The following is a 22,342-nucleotide window of genomic DNA, read 5'->3' as shown; positions in this document are numbered from 1 at the left end:
AAAAAAAAAAAAAAAAAATTTTGCAGTTTGACATGAAAAATGTATGTGTGATAAAAAGGAGCACAATGGAAGATTCAATCACCACTAAAAAATAGTGATTGTTGGCCATCACAGTAGTGTGAGCTTTTTGGAATGATGGAGAATTTTGGCCTCCTATCTCTGTCTTGAATCATTGGGTGGCAGAGTGGAGGGTGGTGGGTTTTTTTTTTATTGGTTTTTATTTTTATTTTTAAGATGAGACATAAAATGCTTCTAGAGGAGAAATGTTCAGCAAAGTTTTACTGCCCAGAACCTGTGTTCCTTAGGCAGGACTTACAGGGCAAAGTGAGCTATGTGTAGTTTTTCATGAAAACCTATGATGGCTTTTGTCTGAGACACTGGAATATTTTGTGTCTGATTTAGTTACTCTAGAGATGAGTATGCCTAAGAAGGAGAGTGAAGGACTAGCTATGAGTCCCAGATTTGTTTTTGACAAGATTAGTTTTGGAAAGACTAGTTTTGTAACCTGACTGTGTAAGAGACAAGGCAGCCTGCTCTACCCAACTTTCTCTAGTTTATTTGGGGGCTCAGGGTTTCCTGAACTGAGTGATCCCTTTATAGACATGTTTTATCCCATAGTCATTTACCATTGCAAAGTTGAGCTGTGGTAGCTTTGAAACTGGCCTTCCTTTTTTTTTAAATCATAAAATGGAGGAGTTATGTTAAATCTCCATCTTTCCCTACAAAGAAGGCTTTCAGGAGAGAAGCATAACCAAGATGAACATTGGAGTATCTGTCTCCAGTGGTCTTTTTTAGGACTGTGGGGATTCTTCCTGCCCGTGTGCTGCAGTATGGCCCTGGGGAAGCTAGAGCTACCTTCCCTAAGACTGTAAACCCTCCTGAACCAGATACTAGAAATGCCTTTTCTCGTGGCTAGGTGAGCATGGAGGGTTCTTTCTCTTCTGGGTCCAGATCAGAAACTTATGTGTCCAGTTTACCTGTGCTTCTGGAGGAGAAGGCGTCAGGCTCTGGGCTCTGAGATAAAAGGCAGCCACATGCTAGTATACTCCTCCCTGAAGATGGCTTTCCCTTATCTGAATCCCCCAGCTAAGATGGATGTGGATTGCCAGCAGGGAGGCAAATGTACAGATGCATTTTGGAATGGATGGGGTGTTACCCACACCCAGCTGTTCCTATTTCCTCATGGTAGTCAGTGCTGGGCATCCTTGCACTCCTGTAACACAGTGGGTCTACATGTCTTGCACAGAATTCCTTTCTAAATACGAACTGAAAAGTTTAGGATCAGGGAAGGGCTGTCAGCTATGGTCTGAACAAAGTAGCACACTGCATGCATCTGAATGGTATCCTCTGGCCCTTTATATGGCACTATAGGGGAGAGGCTGTGTGAGAGACAGTCTAGCAAACATGAGTACAGTTAGGAGAGGCCCCTCTGCCTATGAGCCTTAAGGAGTGGCCTCTCAGGGCAGTGCCAGCTCCAGCTGATCCTTATTTTAAATGCAAACTGCAGCTATTTCTCTCCTAATTTCATAGAGCATGCAAGAATGACAGCATGTGCCTCCAGCCTGTGCTTCTTTTGTCTTTTACCTGTAATTCTGGTGATTTTTACATCCCTAACTTTGGAATTGCTACAAGAGTACCACATTTCTGGGGGCCTCAGAAATGTCCATCAATCCTGGGGCAGAGCCACAGACTACCATTTACTGAGACCCTCCCCTCTGGAGATATTAGGGAGTGGTACAGTGATATTCATTAACTTATTTCAATCCTACCTGTTTTTTATTTGAAGGTTTTCAGATGCTATTCTGGCAACAATTTTAGCAACCAAGTCTGAAATGTGTGGCCAAAAATTTGAACTGAAGATCGATAACGTGCGGTTTGTTGGGCATCCGACACTGCTGCAGCATGCTCTGGGGCAGGTACGGTCCTCTCTGACAGGTGTGGTCCTCCTTGGCCAGGTAGGGCTGTCTCTGAGCAGGCAAGCCTGACTCATTTCCCTCTGGAGGACTCTGAACTGTGCAGCGATTGGGCAGCAGATCCAATCAGGCACTTGTCAAGAGCTCTTGGGGGTCCTTGTACCTAGTTATTTCAGTCTCTGTAACAACATCTTCTCTCCCTCTCTTTTTTTTTTAATGCCTTGCTAGGGGCCTTGGGTTTGGGAGGCCTGCCACTGTAGCCCTGCACATCCCTGTAGCGTGCACATCCCCTGCCCCCTGCCATTAGCTTGTACTGTTTATATTTTGGGTCTCTAATGACTATGATCTTCCCTTTATATAAGGTATAAGTTTCCAGAAGAGGCCAAGAGAGTAAATGTCAGCATGTGTGAAACCCTAAACTTCCTATAAAATGATGCAAGCATTTCTTTTTAGTATATGTTATGGATTAAAAACTGGTAGTCAACTTAATGCCAGCTGAATTAAACTGTGTGTCCTGATTCTAATTGTTCTCTGCACAACCCCTGACTACAACAGTAAACAATATTCTAATAGCCAAAGCCATTATTATTTAGCACTTATCATTGCGATAAACCTTCTGTATATGTTCTCTGATGATCAGCAAGATAGCGTGCAGAGTTTCCAAAGGAACTTGTGTAACAGAGCCTGCCAGTCAGCCTTTGCACACAAGCAGGGTCAGTAACAGCATTACTCAGATTCTTTGTTTGTTTGTTTGTTTATTTATTTATTTATTTATATTACTCAGATTCTGAAGTGTTTTGGTATAACATAGAGGATTTAGCTACATTTGTACCACCCAGAAATGGGTGACTGTGTGTGCTGTGATGTGTAAACTTTCTCTGTGATTAAGCCCATGGAAGGAACAGCTGTGGGAGTTGGATATGTCAAACCCCTTGGAAGGCAGCCTCCCTTCTCACCATGTTTTCACAGATAGGGCTGCCTTGTCTGTGGGTGAGGCACAGGAGAGTTGGAAGCCAGCAGTCACTCCCTGTGGGGGCAGGCAGGCAAGAGAACTGGGGCCTCACGCTGCAACTCCCCATAGTGATGACACTTGTAGTTGGCTTTAAAGAGTTCTCTTGTAGCCCTTAGCTTATTTCAGAGCTTTGGATGTTTTGGACTAAAGCTGCTGGGTGCCAACCTAAATCTGAGATAAGAATTAGATTGTGAAGTGAGCCTGTCTGCTCTATCTTATAGGGCCTGCTTAGGCCCTTGTCAATGCTGAAAATTGCCCTATCTTTAAATGGTCTGAGTACCTGTACTTTAAGAAACAACTGGCATAGACACAGGTGGACATGAGATAGCAGCAGGATGTGAGTATGGTGTTCCACCCACTTGAGCTTCTCTCCATCCTGTCTTCTATAGGCACTGTTACCTTACCTCCATTGACTAGGGCAGTCAGAGCACTGACCGTCCCACTCCTGTCACAGCTGACTCTGTGCAATGGGTATATTTCTAGAGCAAAGGGCAATCACTTCTCAAAGACCCCAGGCTGTTTTTCTGTGGTTCTGCTATACTCTGGGTCCTTTTGCCATGCTTGAAGTAAATGGCATTAAACAAGTTTCCTTGGAAAGTCATGGCTCTCAGATTATTAGCATCAGTGCTTCTTTTACAGGTCTCCAAAACAGATCCATGCCCGAAGAGAGAAGCACCTACCATGATTCTTTTTAATGTGGTATTTGCACTGAGGGTGAGTGTTTATAAAAACAATTTCAGTCAGGAAGGAGGGTTGGAAGGAGAAGGAGCCCATTTCTAGTGAATGTGCCATTGACTTAACACAGGCTTGGGGTGTACAGCACTGGCCTTTGCTGGTGTTCAGGCAAAATCTACCTCGTTTCCCCCTCTTTTATAAAGTTTTACTTTACCTTTAATTTTTAAATTTTTGTAGTACTGGGGATTGAACTCAAGGTCTTTTCACTGAACCATAGCCCTAGCAGCCATTTTGTTTTCTTTTTTGTTTTGAGACTCTAATTGCCCAGTTTGGGCTCAAATGTAAGGTCCCCCTTTCTCAGCTTTCCAGAGTGCTGGGATTACAAGTGTGCCCCATCGTGCCACCTCCCTCTTTATTTTAATACATATAACAGTATGTAACACTTTAAATTGTACAGTTTACTGGCATCTAGTACATCTGTGATATTTACAGCCTTGTCTCACTGCCTATGACGTATCACCATTCTAAATCTAGAACATTTTTCACCACTCTGAAGAGAAACTTCTGTAACCCATTAGCCCATCAACAGTTATTTCCCATTCTCCCTCCCTTTCTAGCCCCTGGAACCCACCAGTCTATTTTCTGTCTCTGTAGATTCATTCTGCATGTTTCATATAAATGAAATCATGTAGTACCTGATCTTTGGTATCTGGCTTCTTTCACTTAGGAAGTTTTTGAGGTTTATCAATGTTGTAAGATGTATTAAGAACTCCTTTTTATGGCCAAATAATATTCTATTATATGGGTAGATCATACTTTGTTCATTCATCTGTTAATGGGTATTTGGACTGTTTCTATATTTTGACTAGTATGCATATTGATGCTACAGAATTTGTGTATAAGTTTTTCTTTTTTTTTTGGAACCAGGAATCAAACTCAGGACCTTGTGTTTGCCAGGCAGGTACCATGCTGCTGAGCTAGCTATATCCCTGGCCCTGTTTACAAGTTTTATGTGGACACATTTTCATGTCTCTTGAATAGAGATTCAGACTGAAATTTCATGTCATATGATAACTCAGTGTTTAACTTTTTGAGAAACTTTCAAACTGTTTCCATAGTAGCTGTACTGTTTTATATTTTTATCAGCAATGGATAAGGACTCCAGTTTCTTCACATCCTCACCAATACTTGTTCTTTTCTATTTTTAAATTAAGTCTAATAATTTCTTAAGGCAGTTTGTAGCTCTGAGGCTGTTTTCATGAGTCATAGAAAATGTATTTTCTGTCTTTTTTTTTTTTTTTTTGTCTTTTTCCTTTTTATTGGTACCGGGGATCGAACTCACGACTGCCTGCTTGCAAGGCAGGCACTTATGCCGCTGAGCTAAATCCCCAGCCCCTAGAAAATGTATTTTCAATAAACCTGTCAAAATATAAGGGTTCTGGGGAAGTTAGGAATATAAGGGATCTAAATGAACAAAAATGTGCCTTGGATAATGATTGGCTTGTAATAAAGGGACTTTGAAATATCAAGGAAACTTATGTTTTGCTAAATGATGAAATTTTTCTGAAATATCCCACTATTTTTTACCAGGAATCAAACTCAGGACCTTGTGCAGGCACTGTGCCACTGAGCTACTCAGCCCTGTGGGTTTTTTTTTTTTTTTTAAGACAAAAGATACTAATGTATGAGTTATTTTTTTGCTAAACTAAAACCTTATTATTTAGGTTAAAGAAAAAATAAGAAAAGTAACAATAAGAAATCACTAGATTTTGGGGACAAGGGCAGTGTGTGCTCTGAAAATGTTCAGGGAAAGGAAACTTTAATTAAATACCACTTTATGTCTCAAAGTGTTTTTTCTATTTGGAATTTATGTGATGTGGAGAGGCAGGTGCACTGTATATAGTTCAAATCAAAATGATTCAGAAAAGGCCCTTTTAAGTAAAATTAAATTTCTTAAAATTGGACTTTTTTTTGATAAGTAAAAAACTATAGCTGGGCATGATACATTCCTGTAATCCCAGTGCTCAGGAGGCTGAAGCAGGAGAGTATCTGTGAGTTTGAGGCCATCTTGGGCTACAAAGGGAGTTTGAGATCAGCCCAAACTGCAAAATCCTGTCTCAAAAAAACAAAAAACAAAACAAAACTCTGCAGATTAAAACAAAATGGTTTTTCAGGGCTGAAGGCATAATAGCTCAGTGGTGGAGCATTTACCTTGCATGCTTAAGGCCCAGGGCAAAAACCTCCAAAATGGGCTGAAGGAATAGCTCTGGCCTAGAATACTTGCTTAGGATGTGTGAGGTCTAGAGTTTGGTCTGCAGCACAAAAAAAAAAAAAAAAAAAAAATCAAAATGATTTGTTACTGTTGGCATTCTGGCATTCCAAGGCACGAGGTTTCAGAGGTCAGTGTTCATTTTCTGCTTGAGCCTTTTTCAGTGTTGATGTTTTTGAAGTATTCTTATAGTTTTTACATAAATTATGTAACACAAGAAGCTATAAAGAGAAAGTAAAAACAAAAACGTGTGTGAATAGACAAAAACTGACAAATGTAGTCCAGTGTCAGTACAGATAACTCCTGTAGGATGGACAGTGAGATGGAGCTTTTGTCCATCCTGGGACTATGCAGGCTGGTGCTTCTCTGTGCAAAATAGCATTTGACAGCTGAATGTATAATGTACTTGGGCCAGTAGTCCTACCATTAGGAATATTGTCAGGAAAGCAAGCAGCACTTACAGTTGTATAAGAACTTTTCTTTTCTTTTCTTTTTTTTGGTACTGGGGATTGAACTCATGACCTTGCACTTGCCAGGCAGGCGCTTATGTCACTGAACTATATCCCCAGCCCCTTGTATAGGAATTTTTATACAATAATTAAGTTGGAAATAATTTTGTAGTTGGGAAATTATTAAACACTGGTTATTATTCCACAGTGGCCTTCTTCATTGCTTTGAAAGATGAGAAATGGAGCCAAGGCCAGAACCTTGAAAAGTATAGATGGATTACTGCCACATAAAAGCAGCAAGAAAGCTGAGCATGGCAGCTTACTCCTGTAATTCCAGCACTCTGGGAGGCAGAGGTAGGCAGATTATAAGTTTGAGCCCAGGTTGGGCCACTTTTTATTTTTGTTTTTAATTTTGATTTTTTGAAGACATGATTTCACTATGTAGGCCAGGCTGGCCTTGAAGTCACTATGTAGCCTAGGCTGGTCTCAAAGTTGACTGATCCTCCTGCCTCAGCCTCCCTAGTGCTAAGATTACAAGCATGCACTGCCACACTCAGCTCAGTATAGACAGTTGAGTGATTTAGTGAGACCTTGTCTCAAAAAAAAAAAAATAATAATAAAAACAGGCTGGAAGCCTGTTTCTGTTTATCAGAAGCTGTGATGGCACATGCCTGTAATCTCAGCATTTGGGAGGCTGAGGCAGGAGGATCCTTATGAGTTCAATACTAGCCTGGGATACAAAGTGAGTTCAAGGCCAACCCAAACTGTATAGTGAGACCTTACCTCAAAAAGATAAAAAACAAAAGAAAATAAAACAAAGAAACAGGCTGGAGTTGTAGCTCCATGCTAAGGCTCTGGGTTCAATACCTAGTACTGGAAGAAAAAAAGTAGCAGAGAACAGGGTATCATAGAACTTCAGCTTGCTATGATTTTGGATAATGGGGAAAAGGTTAAGTATTGTAGAGTTGGTATTTTAGAATGGATTGGTTTTTCTTGCTTTTTCAGTCATCAGTTAAAATGTATTTTTTTTCAACTTTGAGAAATGTTAAGCAAGTTCTTAACTATAAAGAATAGCATGACAAGCTAGGCATGGTGGTACATGCCTATAATCCCAGTACTTGGGAGGTTGAGGCAGGAGGATTGTTGCAAGTTTGAGACCAGCCTGGGCTGCAAAGTGAGCTCAAGCCCAGCCTGAACTACATAGTGAGACCCTGTCTCATAAAGACAAAAAAAAAAAAAAAGAATACTATGACAAACATCATGCACCCATCTCTTGGGACCGTGAGCTACCCACTGCCTTTTTCCTTTGGGTCTATCTGTTTCTTCTCACTCAGAATTTCAAGACAAGTCTCAGACCTCATACCTTTTCATTACTGTGTATTTCAAAAGCATCTCTATAAACTATGGACATTTATTTTCTGTCCTGATGCTCTTTTAACTCACCATGATAGATTGTATTAACTAGTAGATGATCCATTGAAACTTTTCCTTATTTCAGAAACATATTTCCAGTTGATCTGTCTGAACCAGGAAGTAAACCGAGTCCAATAGTATGTGTGATGTCTGTTTCTCTGCCAGTCTAGAGCTTTCCCTCCATGTCATATTACATGTTCCACTATTGGACTTTCTTCATTGTGTAGACTACCAGACTTGCTCTCTGCCTCAGTATTTCCTGTGAGCTAGAAGTTAATGTTGAAGGCATAGTTAAGGTTGGGTCCAAGTTTTGGGGATGAGGAAATCTCATGGTCTGTGATGCCATCAACTTCTGTGCGAAATCTGAGTTGTTCTCCATGGGCTTTCTGGAACCTCACTGAATGTCAGACCTGTATGAATAGGGCATACCAGACACTTATCAGTGCAGGTCATTGAGCCTCAGTGGGGGCAGGACAACCTTGCACATATCTGAGAAGGTCAAATGAATGGACCCCAGAGATCCAATGTAGGGTTGATATTCTCCCTCACCTGATAACACCTCAGGCAGAGAGAGCTGGCTGTCAGATATCTTTTTCTCTGTCTTTATTATTGGGTATTTTGTTTTAAGGCTATTGCATGTACCCTATAAATTGGTTCTCTGGTTACAGGGACACTGTTAAAGGGTTGCCACAGACATGAAGGGCCAGAACATGCTGCCTTGTTGTAGGATTCCCTAGATGGTGATTGTTTTGAAAATGGGATCTGTTGAGAGTACAGAAAATCTCCAGCTCCAGGTGAACAAAGTGTTTAATGACTAGGTAAGGTTTTCATCCTAAAGTCTGATTATGAACACTCACCAGGCATGGCCCTACCTGCCAAATAAACAGAGGAGGTTCTAATCATTGCCACCATTTGTCCTTCTCTCTCTCCCTCCCTCTGCCCCACGGGATGACTCAGCAGCCTTCTTACCCTCCAGAAATACTGAGTCATGCCTGGCTCAGTTATCTTTTCTCTCAAGCATCTTCATAGAGCCCCACTCCACCTTTGGCCTGGGTGGATACAGCTGCCCGGCCAGTTGTGGCTTCTGATAGGTTCCAGGGGGTCTCCTATTCCTGCATCCTCCCATGACCTACCCAGTACAGAAGAGCACTGGAGTACGGATGTGGGCCTACTCTGGTTCTCTTATTAATGGGGATCATTTCTGCCCAGAATTTCTCATCCTTGAGGACAGAACATATTCACTGAACAACTAGTATAGTGTTTCTGTTATTGTACTGTGTGCCCTGTTGAATGCCCTCTTGTGATTGATTCTTCCTGTCAGTCATTCATGTTCACCAACAGTCAGCATTACAGCCATGATCACAGACACTTGCAGGGGTTTGTTTAGGGGAGGCTTTTTATGAATCTTATTGATTTCCTGTACTCAGTCACAGATAAGGGAAGTGCCATTGTTGTCCTTCAGGTGAGGACTTATGAGACAGGATCACACAACAGGTCGGTAGTGAAATCGGTACTTTCTGCTGGCACCTGCTTTTCTATAAAGACCTGGCACAGTAGAGGGGTGTTTGCCCCCACAGGAACCCCCCACAGGACCATGTCTGTGTAGTCATTCCCAAGAATAAATAATGGGGGCTGATAGCATTTCTGTGGGTGGACTCTAAAGGGAGCATAGGAAATCTTGGACAGTAGAGGGCTTTGGAAAGCAGCCTAAGAAAAAGAAATAGAATTTTCTTTTGTGGTTTTAAGTTTTTTGTTTGTTTGTGTTGGTACTGAGAATCGAACTCAAGATGTTGTGTTTTCCAGGCAGGCGCTGTGTCACCGAGCTATATCCTTGACCTTGTGGTTTAGATTTTTGCTTAGTGTATTACCTCCTTTTAACCTGCCCCAGTATGCACATTTGAGTTGGCATTTTCTCTCTCCTGCAGGCCAATGCTGACCCATCTGTGATAAACTGTCTGCACAATCTGTCCCGGCGCATTGCCACTGTGCTACAGCATGAGGAGCGCCGCTGCCAGTACCTCACCCGAGAGGCCAAGTTAATCCTTGCACTCCAGGATGAGGTGACTGCTATGGCTGAAGGTGAGTATGGCAGGCATGGTCATGGGTCTGAGCTGCCTGATGGCCTCTTTATGGTGGACATTTCCAGAGGGGCTGCTGGTCAGTGTCAGCAGTGAAAATGTTGTTGAGGACTGGCCTACCACACACCAGTAAAACAGTCAGAAGGTAACTACAGTTTTTGGTGCACTGTTAGAGAGGAAATCCTCAAAACAGTCTTGTAAGTCAAAGATTGTCCCCAATTTGCAGATATAGGAACAGCAGCCCAGAGAAGTAACATGGTCTTCATATTGGACTAATCATGCTCTGGGGGCACAGAGAGATTCCCAAAGGGCCCATGTTAACCCACAGTCCTGAGTGGATGTGCCTTCATTAATTTCCCAGTGGAAATACTTCTGCCTCACATATTGCTGTGTGATTACTCTTCATGTAAGATAGGCATCCAACCAGGTATGCTGGCACATGCCTATAATTCCAGTACTTGAGAGGCTGAGGCAGGAGGATTGCTGTGAGTAGTTTGAGTTCAGCGTGGACTACAAAGTGAGTTCAAGGCCAGTCTGAACTGTATAACGAAACCCTATCTCAAAAAAAAAAAAAAAAAAAAAAAAAAAAAAAAGATACCTCCTACTTGGCCATGGGCATCCCACTTTACCCTGGAGCAGGAGGAATGTCCAACTGGTAAGGTAGATAATTTCCATTCTTCACTTTTGGTCAGATTGAAAGAGGATCTACCCAAGTTATCAATTATAAAAATAATTTTGCCAATAGATAACTTGGGGGATACCTGAAAGTGCTTTAGTATGGAAGTTAGTAGTTCTATACAGAAGGGAGAATAAAGAACGGAACCAAAGTCAGGCCTAGTCTTTTTAGCCAAAGTAAAAAATAAAACCAGCAGTTGTCATACACTGCCAAGTATGGTAGTACATGCCTGTTTTGTTGTGTTTGAGACAGGAGGTCTCCAAATTGTTCAGGTTAGGCTGGAATAAGTGATCTTCCTGCCTCATCTTCTCAGAGTTCTGGGTTTATAGGCATGTGCCACCACACTTGGAAACGCACAACTTTTATGAAAAGGAGTAGGGAGTTTCTTGATGCTTAGTTTGAGTTAATCAAAATTTTTGCGGTTGAACTTGTTTTGAAAGTGTTCCCTATTTTAGCCTTTAGAAGCTCTAAAGCCCTTTGTGTTGGGATTGTTACAGCAAATGAAGGTCCTCAGTCTCCATTCCATCACATCCTACCCAAGTGCAAGCTGGCCAGAGACCTTAAGGAAGCTTATGACAGGTAGGACAATTGGATGCTGCATGTTGAAACTCCTATTCTTCCTCCTCCTCCTCCTCTTCCTCCTCCTCCTCCTCTTCCTCCTCCTCTTCCTTCTCCTCATGGGTCAGCTTCTCAGTGCCTCATGGGCTGAAATACATTCCTACCAGGACTTTCCTGTTCTGGTCCCTGTGCAGATGCTGGCACTCTGCTGAGATTGGAGTAAGAGAGGACAAGGAAGGGATGCTGTGTGGCCATTCTTTTTTTTTTTTTTTTTAACTGCATCTTTTGAAAAGGTCACATGCTCATTTCGTTTGAAAATCTGTATCAAATGACTTTTCTGTTATACCTTGGCAGGATGCATCCCAGCAGACAGCTGTCACCTGTCCTCCCTCAGAGATGATTGAAGGCACACAGACTTGCTTTGCCTTTTACACAGTAGCACAGTACACATACTATTTGCTCTTTGCTTTTGCTGTTCTTCCATATGTATTGGACTTTTTTTTTTGGCTGCATAGTCAGCTGGCCCCCTCTCTTGGGCATTTAGTTGGTTGCAGCCTTTGGCTGATATGAGATAATCTACATAGGCATTTATGTGTGCTAATTAGTGTGTGTGCCTCTGTATCCCTAAGATAAATTTTTAAAGCATTATCAGTGGATAAAATGCATGTATAATACTGATGTCTTTCCCTCCAGGGGTTTTGCCTGAATTGTACCAGCAACATGAGGTGCCTTTCCCCTTTGCTTTGCTAATACTGGGTCTTGGTGAACTCTTGATAAAATTTTAATTGATATAGAAGGAAGATGATATCTTGGTCCTACATTATCTTAATGCATTTATGCATGTCTTCACTTTTTTTTTTTTTTTGGTCTTTTTGAGACAGGGTCTCACTGTGCAGTTCAGGCTTGCCTTGAGCTCACTTTGTAGCCTAGGCTGGTCTCGAACTTGCAACAATCCTCCTGCCTCAGCCTCCCGAGTGGTGGGATTACAGGCGTGAGCCACTGGCGCCCGGCGATGTTGTCACACCTTTGAACCATTTGTATTTTTATTTCTGTGATGCTTTCTCAGATCTCTTATTCCCTTTTGTAGGGAAATGCAGGTGCCTTAACAATTAGTTTAAAACAGAAAACAAAACAAAATAAAAAAACAATGAAGGAGTTTTTTTTTTTTTTTTTTGTCTTTCTTGTTTTTATCGGTACCAGGGATTGAACTCACGACTGCCTGCTTGCAAGGCAGGCGCTTATGCCGCTGAGCTAAATCCCCAGCCTCAATGAAGGAGTTTTGATACCAGTTGGAACAAGTAGTTCTTTGTTTCTTGATGACCTGTGGACATGGGCCTCCCGAGTGTTAGAAGATGTTAGAGCAGCCTGAAACAGCCCTTGCCAAATGACTGCTTTAGTTTTCTATCCTTTCTGCTGTGGAAGATTCAGTCCTGACCCAGAGCAGGAACTTTGTGGTCCTTGTAATTGTGGTCTTTGTTTTTCATGTTGTCTCACTGGCGTTTTCTCTTCAGTGAGAGAATTGTCGACTTGCCTTGAATCCCTTCCTTGTCAACTCTCGCTTTATTCTAAGTGCCATTCTGTGTGCCTCAACTAGAATTCAGCTGCAGGCCCAATTCAGGCCAACTTGGAATGAAAAAGCAATCCAGTGACTTCTATTTCTAAAGACAGAATCGATTGGGATTTTTTAGGTTTGGATTGAGGTTTGAAAGAATTAAGACCTTATTCAGCTGATTGCTTCTGTGATCTGTGGGGCAGCTGCTCAGAGCTTGAGTTAACTGGGGATCACCTAGTGGACCCTCAGTGTGACAGGCAGAGGAGGACAAGAGTTGGAACTTTTGGTGATAAAGTGCCCCAGGCTTTCTTTGGTATTCTTTCCCTGCCTGGGCATCCTATTTGTTAGTGTTCAGGATTGTGTTCCCTCCACAGTAGTTCCTGGGTCCTAGAGCCTGCCCTAGGGATACTGAGAGCTTCACATCTTTGGCAGAAGTCCTAATGCTGGTATCCTCCCCTGAACCTGCCCCTTCTTTGTTTGCTTTTTTTTTTTTTTAACTTTTTAACTTTTTATCGGTACTAGGGATCGAACTCACGACCGCCTGCTTGCAAGGCAGGTGCTTATGCCGCTGAGCTAAATCCCCAGCCCCAAACCTGCCCCTTCTTGATGCCAGTATAGTTCTGTAGCTACCCAAGAGCCCTCTCGCCAGTGGACTTCCTCCGTGCTCATCCCACCAGGTCTATGATTGGCCTTACAGGCCTGCCCCATCCACACTAAGATAAGAGACTAAGTATACAATATTGATCAGATAGTAGAGAACACAGCCCCTTTCTTCTGACAGTGACTTTCTGCCAGATCCCTGTAAAGGTTTCTCAGAACAGAAATGAAAGACAAGAAACTGTCAGAGTTAATAAGATTAAATAAGATTAGAAAATTTGGAGCAGAACTCTTCAAAGGAATTGTTTTGAATGTGCTATTTTATTTTATTTTTTATTTTTTAATTTTTTTTTTGTCTTTTTATCGGTACCGGGGATCGAACTCCGGACTGCCTGCTTGCAAGGCAGGCGCTTATGCCACTGAGCTAAATCCCCAGCCCCTTGAATATGCTATTTTAATTACAAGCCCGAGTTATGATGTGGCTAAAAGTACATTGGTAGCCCTGTCCCCTGGGAGCTAAGTATCTGTGAACATAAGCTAGAAATATGAATCCCTCAGGAGGCTACTCCAGCTATCTCAGCATCTCTGTCTCCCTGTGGAGCTCTGTGACCTCAGTGACAGCATCTCACTCATTTATGTGGCCACTAAATTGCATCCTCTAGGAAGGCAGGGATATCTCCTCACTTTCTGCAATATAGTCTTTGTGCTCAGTGTGTGAAAGACCATAGCTTGTCCAGTGATGATTGAAGGGATGTGTAATGGTAGAAGTAATGATGTAGGTACCATGGAGACGAATAATTAGTTTACTGAATGGTTCTGTGAGTTAACAGGAACTGTGGTAAGATCTAGCAAGCTCAGAGCTTAGAAAATACTGCCCAGGATGTGGCTAGACAGGTAATGTTAGGTGTGGAGTCTTACACTGCTGACTGTTCAAAGGAAGCCTGGGCTTATGCTGCTGTTGTGAGTATTCTGAAAGCGGCAGTCCCTATTTCCAAAAATGCATTCGAGTATAAAGTTCCGTTTAAGCTGGGCATGGTAGCACACTCCTATAATCTCAGCACTTCAGGGTTTGAGGCAGAAGGATTATTTCGAGTTGGAGACCAGCCTGGGCTACACGGTGCGCCCAAGGCCAGCTTGAACCACACAGCAAGACCTTTTCTCAAAAAGACCAAAAAAAAAGTTCTTTTCAAAATTTCAAGGTAAGCTCCTCGCCTTGGGTCACGTAGCATCCCACGATATGTACTGGGAAGCACAGTCCTTGTTTGAGGCTAGATGATGCAGAGTATATGTGACAGTGTTATTAGGCCTTTGCCTAGGATAGTAAGAGCATGACCAGAACAACCAAAAAGCAAACTTTCAGTTATTAGCTGAAAGTTGGGAGTTGGCATTCTTTCTTAAATGCCAAAACAAGAGGGGAATTGGATAAGCATGTATACAGTCCATCTTGGGTGAGAAAGATAAGAGTGTGTTGCCTTTGCATAGTCATTGCATCAAGATAATGAACTCTGGCAGAAGTATCTATCTCCTGTTACAGACTGGGGTGGGCTCTCCTGGCTGCATGAGGTGTGGATAAGCCTGGGGGACAGTGTTTTCCTACAGAGTTGTTTTCAGACCAAACCATTAATCACCCTGAAAAATAGAAGGAGAAACTACAGGAAACTAGGGCTAAACCCCTGAGTCTTAACACTACAGAGTTTAGAAAACAAAGCCAAAGTCTTTCTCTTTTCATTTCTTGACAGACTAGTGTGGCTCTTAGCTTACCTTTTTGTAGTAAGGAATTTATGGGCTTCCCCCAGAGCTGGAGGCTGAAGTCAGATAGGCACATTTTTAGTGCAGTTTTCCTCCTAGTGTGCTCCAGAGACTCATCCATGCTTATGAATGGCCCTTAGGAGCTGGGGATATAGCTCAGTGGCATAAGCACCTACTGGCAAGCATAAGGTCCTGAGTTCAATTTTCAGTTCCTAAATAAATAAATGGCCCTTGGAGTGTTCTTGGTGGTGACCCTCAATGTCTTCACATCACAGAGTTTAGAGTTTGATTAGCTCATAAAGAGGCACCATCCTCAGTGCTTAATGTTCAGAGGGAAAAAGGTGCTTGGGAGAGTGAAGTAAAGTTCACATGGAAATCAACTTGGATGTATTTCCCTCTGTACTGTTGTGCGAACCAGACCATGGCCAAGATCCAAAGTCAGTTGATACAAGGATAGAAGATATGCTATGAAGGCTTTGATGTTCCTCTGATTTCCCTTTCACCATAGCTGGCAGTTGTTTTTGGCTTTCCATTGAGTCTGTCCCAATTTCTCTACTTTTGCACACATTCCTATACCCTCTACTTGTGCCTTTTTCTGTAACTGTTTCCAATTTCAGACGTTCCATACAGTTTATCATTATATGTTTTTGCCAGTGGAAATATGTTTTGCTGCTGAGTGGAAGTCCCACACAAGGCCCCTCTTCCTGAGTGTACTGTAGTCAGGGAAGTAGCATTAGCAACAGATATAGCCGTATACTGCTGAGTGTGGGTGTCTTGGCCTGTCCACCTGACTGGGAACTGGGAGTAGCAAAGTAAAATCTGAAACTGCTGGAAACCAGCACCTTTCAGTTAGTCTGCTACATGTTGCCTTGCTGAGTTACCTGGAGGAGCAGAAACAGCTGAATTTGAAATGGTAGGGGTCTTGGTGTTTAATATAGTTCTGGCAGCTACCTTAAGCTATACCATAAATGAAACAGTTCAAAAATAGAAGAACAAACAAGTACAAATAAAATAAAATGAAGATAAAGAAAATACAGGGCTGGGTATCTAACTCAGCAGCATAAGTGCCTGGCTGGCAATTGCAAGGTTGTGAGTTTGATCTCTGGTACCAAAAAAAAAAAAAAAAAAATCTTTATTTTTGGTTTTTGACCATGTGTAAAGTTATGTAGAAGAGCCTACCCAGTAGTTTCCATTGGAGACGGCACATCATATTGGGTGGACCTTGTTTTTCTTGTTCCTCTTTTATTTCATATGTGGATGCTGAGACCTTAGTTTTGCTTAGTCAAGTTGAACATCTAATCTGGTTCCTTGGACAGATCTCTCATGGTACAATCTTTGAGTCTGTAAAAGACTCAGCTGTTTCTCCGGGTTTGACATGCGCTTTCTACCTAGCAAAGATCTTGACCAAAGAAGGGCACAGGACTTTTGCATACTTAGCCATGTGTGAAAGAAACCAAGAGTAGTGCTCTCCTCTGGGAACACATCTTGACACTTGCCAAGCCCTCTCATGTGTTTTCCTCCGAAGGGTGGGACAACTCTTCACCCTCTAGACTTAAGTATGGCCTATATACTCCCTCCTCTGACCCTTCCTTTGTGGTGCCAAGGCCCTAAGAGAAACAGGCATAAGTTTTCAGATACCCCAGAGGAAGAACACACAAGGGGGTTGGAGAGTCATGGAGGACTTTGCAATAACCAGATGGTTGGTGTTGGCAAAGATGCTGAGATATCATTGGAGTCACAGATGTGTTCTGTGTTTTTTCCCCCATTACCGGTTCCCTGCTTGAGAGAATAAAGACTTGTTTTTTTGCATTTTAAACTGCTGGTCACAGCTATTGCTAGTCCTCCAGAAGACCTGAAAGAAGCTTGTGCAGTTAGTCTGTGGCTTCAGGGACACAGTTGTAAGGACAGTTTGTGGTGCTAGGAAGGACTGTGTGCTGCCTCCCCGACTAGTCACCTCTTAGTGCCTGACATTTGTGTGTCCAGGAGAGAGGTATGAGCTATTTGTGTCTTCTAACCTGGGTCAGGCAGAGCTCCTTGCCATGCCTCCTGGAGCTGCTAGCCTGCTCCACACTTAGCTGAATGTGGGCATCTGGGAGCCAGGAATAGTAGAGTTAGGGTCACGGAGTGATGGGAAAAACACTTCTTGGCTGCTGTCCTGGGTAGTGTATAGCAAACAGAGGAAACATGATGGGGGAGGCATGATAGAAATTTGGTGGCTCAGAGAAGAACTGTTACTGTACTTTGCTGCCGTTCAGTTTGAGAACTGAATTATCACCAGGAGGCCTTGTGAGCAGGATGAGGAGGGTATATGCCTGCCTGGCTCTTCCAGCCTGGCTGAGTCAGGAAGGCTGAAGAGGGAGCATGGGAATTTCCTCAGGCCAGACCTCATGTACTACCACCTATACTTGGAGGCAAACTGAAGGTCAGCTCCAGGGGCTTTGCTTGAGCATTTGCAGTTCCTTCCTGTCAGCCACCAAGTACTGTTAGCACTTAGCACAGGGATTGAGTGGCTCAGCCATGGAAGGGGCTGGCTTCTCCATGATACCCTCCCTCCTTTTGGGTATAGTTCCCCAAGGACTCCCAGCAAGGCCACACAGGAGCCTGTTCCCAGGAATAGACTTCCTGGACAAGCAAGACAGTGCATCCAGGAGTGCAGCTTGTCCTTGTGTCGATGTCGCTCCCGGCCGGCAGGAAGGACACACGACAAAGCCTGGCAGTGGACAACCTTTTCTTTTATTTTCCTTCTCCGTACAGCCTGCCCTGGGATCGCTCCCAGCCGAAGCCTCCTTTGGTCCGCTCCCCGCGGCTCCTTCTGGGCTTCTACTTCCGGGCTTCTTCTTCCCCCCCAGAGGTGGCACCAGTATATATACGGATACAGTGTCCAATCATGTTAAAGTAAGCAAGGCAAGCTGATTGGCTAACATCATCAGTTGCCAGGCAGACTATATTGTTGAGCGGGTTGCTTACACGGTAAGCAGGAAACTAACGTGCTCGATGGGAGGGGTAATCTACCTCAGGCTTTACTCTTTACTACAGGCCTCACGTCCGCCAAGTGAGGCGACCGGGCTCGGGGCTGCGGCTCCCAACATCCTTGGGCCACTTTTTTTCCTCCACTCATGCCATGCATAAGCACTGATAACAGTGCTACCACATGTCCAAAAGTTGACCCAGGTGCAGTGAACAGGGAACATAACCCACCACCCTCTTGTCATGATTGTGTTGTGGTCAAGGAGACAGCGTTAGACAGCAGACATAGCATCCCATGATCTGGGGATCAGGGAAAAGAGTATAGGCAGAAGGATCAGAATACTGATGGGGCCTGAAGTCAGGGGTGTCTCACTGAGAAAGTGACACTGAGACTGAAGGAATGGAGGAGCCCTGGGACATTTGGGATGAGAGCTTGTGGCCAAGGATAAGTGCCAGGATCTGGAGAATGTTGAGACTTGAGTGATGGGGCAGGAAATGAGGTCAGAGAAATGTAGGCAAATCACAGTGGGCTCTGTGTTGCAGAGCCTTCTATGGGAACCACGGGGCCATGAGGCAGGTGACTGAAAGGACATCTTTGGAGGCTAGTGCTCTGGACAGTTTAAAAGATCTGGATTTTGGATATCCCTGTAGATGGAGCAGGTAGAATTTGCTGATAAACAAGGAGTCAGGAACAGTGTTGTTTTTGCCCTGAGCATAGTTTGAAGCCTGAATGAACTGAATTGCTATCATTGAAAGATCTTGGAATGAAAAGTTTGGTGCGATGGTGGGATATCAGGGCAGGTTTAGACAGTTACCTATATATCTTTGGCTTGGTTATCTACATGTGTTACATGTGGAGTGCTGCTAAAACTTTCAAAGTACAGGAAGGTGGGCACTTTGTACTTCTCACCACTAGAATGGTTTAGAAAACTTGACCCGACATATCTTCTCTTTGGAGACAGGCCCTACTCTGCCTGGCTGCCAGTTGGTGACTAGACATGTATCAGGTATGCAGGGCAAGCCCTTTCTCAGGGAGGACATACTCTGGGTGTCAGATGTTTGGCAGAAGCCTGGGCTAGCAGAGGGCCTGATTAGATGTCTCTGTTGCATTGAGCCTCCAGGATAGAAGATGTTTCCTTTAAGCTCTGGCAAGGTGGTTGGAGGATATATTCTAGAACTAATTAGAAATGTGTATATGTGTGTGTATATTCCTAACCTATTTTATTTTTTTAAAACCTATTTTCTTAAGTATACTGAGATCTGAAAAGATACTTTTTTGCCCATAAAGTTTCCACCTGAAGTTTCCTCCAACCAACAGGGCAGTGTGGTAGAGGCAGCTGTCTTAAATGGGGTGTTGTGATCCGTGCATGTGTTCAGAAATTTCCTTTGCTGGAAAGGCTGGCACATGCCTCTAATCACAGCACTCGGAAGGCTGAGGCAGGAGGATCGCTGGGAGTTTCAGGCCAGTCTGAGCTACAAAGTGAGTTCAAGGCCACCCCAAACTGTATAATGAAACCCTGTCTCAAAAAAAAAAAAAAAAGTTCCATGTGAACTGGTAATGGTACCCATTCTCTGCAGCTTATGTACATCTGGTGTGGTGCGACTCCATATCAACAGCTGGCTGGAAGTGAGTTTCTGCTTGCCTCACAAGATCCACTATGCCTCCTCAAGCCTGATCCCTCCTGAGGCCATTGAACGGAGCCTGAAAGCCATCCGGTGAGAACCAGCCCCACCTGCATACTCCCTGCAAGGATGGTAGCTGCTGAGCCTTTACCAATTACTTTATTCCAAAAGTTCTCTTTTTCTCTTCTTGCCATAAAAGTTGGTAGGTAAAGGTCAGTTATTCAGAAAAACATGATTTTTATATCTACTTTTGTCTAGAAATGACTTATTCCAGGTTTCTTCTGAGCTCTCCCAGCACCACTTGCATGAGTAGGGTTTCCTGCCAAGGTTTTATTCCTTTGGGCCTGAGCAGGGCAGCCTGCTGGGAAGGCTGTGTATCTGACCGAAGGTACAAGCATGACCTCTGGGGGACTTATTTTCATAGTGCTTGCTGCCCCATGATCCTCTGCACTTGGGTCAGGAATCATGGAATCTGTTTCTTAATTTAACTGGTATCCTAGCCAGATGTGGTACACGCCTGTAATCCTAGCACTCAGGAGGCTGAGGCAGGAAGATCACTGCAAGTTCAAGGCTAACCTGGACTATGTAGTGAGTTTGAGGCCAACTTGAACTACATACCCTATCTTAAAAAATAGGGGCTGGGGATTTAGCTCAGCGGCATAAGCACCTGCCTTGTAAGCAGGCAGTCATGAGTTTGATCCCTGGTACCGATAAAAAAGGAAAAAGACCAAAAAAGAAAAAAAGAAAAAAAAAATCTGGGCATGGGCATCTAGCTTAGTGCTGGAGCACTTGCCTATCATGATGTGATCTCCCATGCACTGCCAGGCATGTGTGATGCATGCCTATAATCCCAGCCTGCTGGGGGACTGAAGCAGGAGGACTGCAGTTAGTAATTTACTGAGACTGTCTCAAAATACAAAATTGAAAAAAAAGACCTGAGGATGTAGCTCACTGTGTTAAGGCCTTGAGTTCTATCATCAGTATATTCCCCCTACCAATTAAAAAAAAAAAAAAAAAAAAGGAAGAAGAAAGGGAAAAAGAAAGGAAGGAATCTAGATACAGAAAGCAAAGAATGCCTGGTCCACTTACCCTCCCCCACTTATGTTCCAAGTCAGATACCTTCCTTCCCAGAGTCTTTGCTAAGCATGTTGTTATGTAATTCTATTTATGGTCGATGGAGCAGATTTTGCTTTTCTCTTGTTTGGGAGAAAAGATTAGGAAAGATTCATTTATTTCTTCAGTTAACAAATGTGTGCGAGACAATGACAGAGGTGGGATATAGAGCCAGGTGTTCAAGACCTCCCAGTTTTGTGTTAGTTTTCTCCAAAGAGTAACAGTAATCCCTGCAAATTGTATAAATGCCTTTGGACACAATATGCTTTTCTCTCTGATTCCTATCTTAGCCTCTCCACTGTTCCGGGCTGTGGGCTGCAGTTGTGCCTTGATATATTCTAGGAACATACTTGGTTTAAGAGACCCTGAAATTCTGCATGTCCTGACCAGCTGTGATTTTGCTCCTTAGCCCATATCATGCCCTGCTGTTACTCAGTGATGAGAAGTCCCTGCTGAGTGAGCTGCCCATTGACTGTTCCCCAGCTCTGGTTCGGGTGATCAAGACTACATCTGCTGTGAAGAACCTGCAGCAGCTAGCCCAGGATGCTGACCTGGCCTTGCTGCAGGTAGGGCCCTGGGAACCTGGAGGAGTAGAAGGGAGTGGCCCGTAGTTGTATCCACAAGAGGCAGCCTCTGAGTAAAGGCTGAGGCTCAGATAAGCAGACTGCCAGCTATGGCACATTCCCAACGTCTCTGTCTGTTTGAGAGCTACTGTACAGTCTGCCATGGATCTGGGTGGTTCCTAGAGTAGCTTGAGATTTTAGCAGCTAAGTCAGACTTGGGTGCAGGATTGGCTTTGTGAGCTAGCTGTGGGACTGCCTGTCTTGAGGGAAGGGGAGGTGAGGCAAGATGAACTGTGAGAGAGAGGCGGAAGATGCCTGCTGCACTGGGCAGAGGTCTAGAGGATGGAATACCAGGGGAGTGTGGGAAAGGAAGAAGCATGCAGGTTATAAGCCAGCTTATGGGAGTCTCACAATGGCACATGAACAAGCATGTGGGAAGGGAGCTGGGAGTTTATATGGGTTCTGAGCTTGAATCAGGACTGAACTGGTAGCTTCAGCCTTACCATGAGCACATGTAGCTCTTCTTTGTATAAGATGCCACCTTCTTGTGAGTCGTGTGTTTGTGGGCTGCTCTTTGGCCATGGATCTATTCAATGTGTATGGTGGGAGCAGGGGAGGAAGAGCACAAGAAGAAGCTGGTGGCAAGGGATCCAAGCTACTTTCAGGCAACCTTGGCTAGGTTGTGAGGGCCATCCAAGTGACAGCCTGAGGGGAGGGTAAAGTGTTAGGTGCCTTTGATAGCCAAGACCCAGGATCTGGTGGTATGTACTACTTGGCCACCTGGAGGCAGCAGAGGCCTACTCTAGAACCAAAGTTCCTTAAAGAACAAGGTGGTAGCCGCCTTCTGAAGCAGCTGAGGAGCAGCACTGGTTGGAGGCAGGCCTAAGCTTCCTGGCTCTGTTAAGGCCTGTGAGATTTGTCCAAGGGAGGCGCTGGCTTTGCTGGTGGACTTTGCTTCATAGGCAGAATGAGTTCTGTCATCCTCTGTATATATGACCCTTTATCTTCTGTGTGAGGGAACTTAGCAAGTTCCAACTTTGATATTTCAATCTAATTTCCTGGGCTGGAGCTGGACAGGATCCAGTAATGACCTCAGCCTTTTTTGTAGCATCCACAGGACCAGATCTTTAAGTAT

The 22,342-nt window shown here is 43.7% G+C and overlaps 1 protein-coding gene across 13 annotated transcripts in view; it reads left to right on the top strand.

Annotated features, from left to right (window-relative positions):
• Nprl3 (NPR3 like, GATOR1 complex subunit) overlaps nucleotides 1-22,342 on the top strand; it is a 61,057-nt gene that overhangs the window by 29,603 nt on the left and 9,112 nt on the right. For 5 of the 13 annotated variants that reach the window (XM_063226177.1, XM_063226179.1, XM_005007330.3 and 2 more), the window contains 6 exons: nucleotides 1,787-1,916; nucleotides 3,565-3,639; nucleotides 9,657-9,810; nucleotides 10,983-11,064; nucleotides 19,487-19,624; nucleotides 21,054-21,210. In XM_063226177.1, coding sequence (XP_063082247.1) covers nucleotides 1,833-1,916; nucleotides 3,565-3,639; nucleotides 9,657-9,810; nucleotides 10,983-11,064; nucleotides 19,487-19,624; nucleotides 21,054-21,210 — 690 coding nt within the window. In that variant the 5' untranslated portion in view covers nucleotides 1,787-1,832. Of the gene's footprint in view, nucleotides 1-1,786; nucleotides 1,917-3,024; nucleotides 3,263-3,564; nucleotides 3,640-6,526; nucleotides 6,673-8,399; nucleotides 8,550-8,777; nucleotides 8,886-9,656; nucleotides 9,811-10,982; nucleotides 11,065-19,486; nucleotides 19,625-21,053; nucleotides 21,211-22,342 lie in introns of those variants that run through there. The other 8 variants (XM_063226186.1, XM_063226184.1, XM_063226183.1 and 5 more) reach the window with 7 other exon arrangements.

Source organism: Cavia porcellus, unplaced genomic scaffold, assembly GCF_034190915.1.
Source record: "Cavia porcellus strain 051 isolate PalLab524CR breed Dunkin Hartley unplaced genomic scaffold, mCavPor4.1 scaffold_16, whole genome shotgun sequence".
Classification (NCBI taxonomy): domain Eukaryota; kingdom Metazoa; phylum Chordata; class Mammalia; order Rodentia; family Caviidae; genus Cavia; species Cavia porcellus.
The sequence above is the reverse complement of the archived record's forward strand: the minus strand, read 5'-3'. Positions and strand labels throughout refer to the sequence as shown.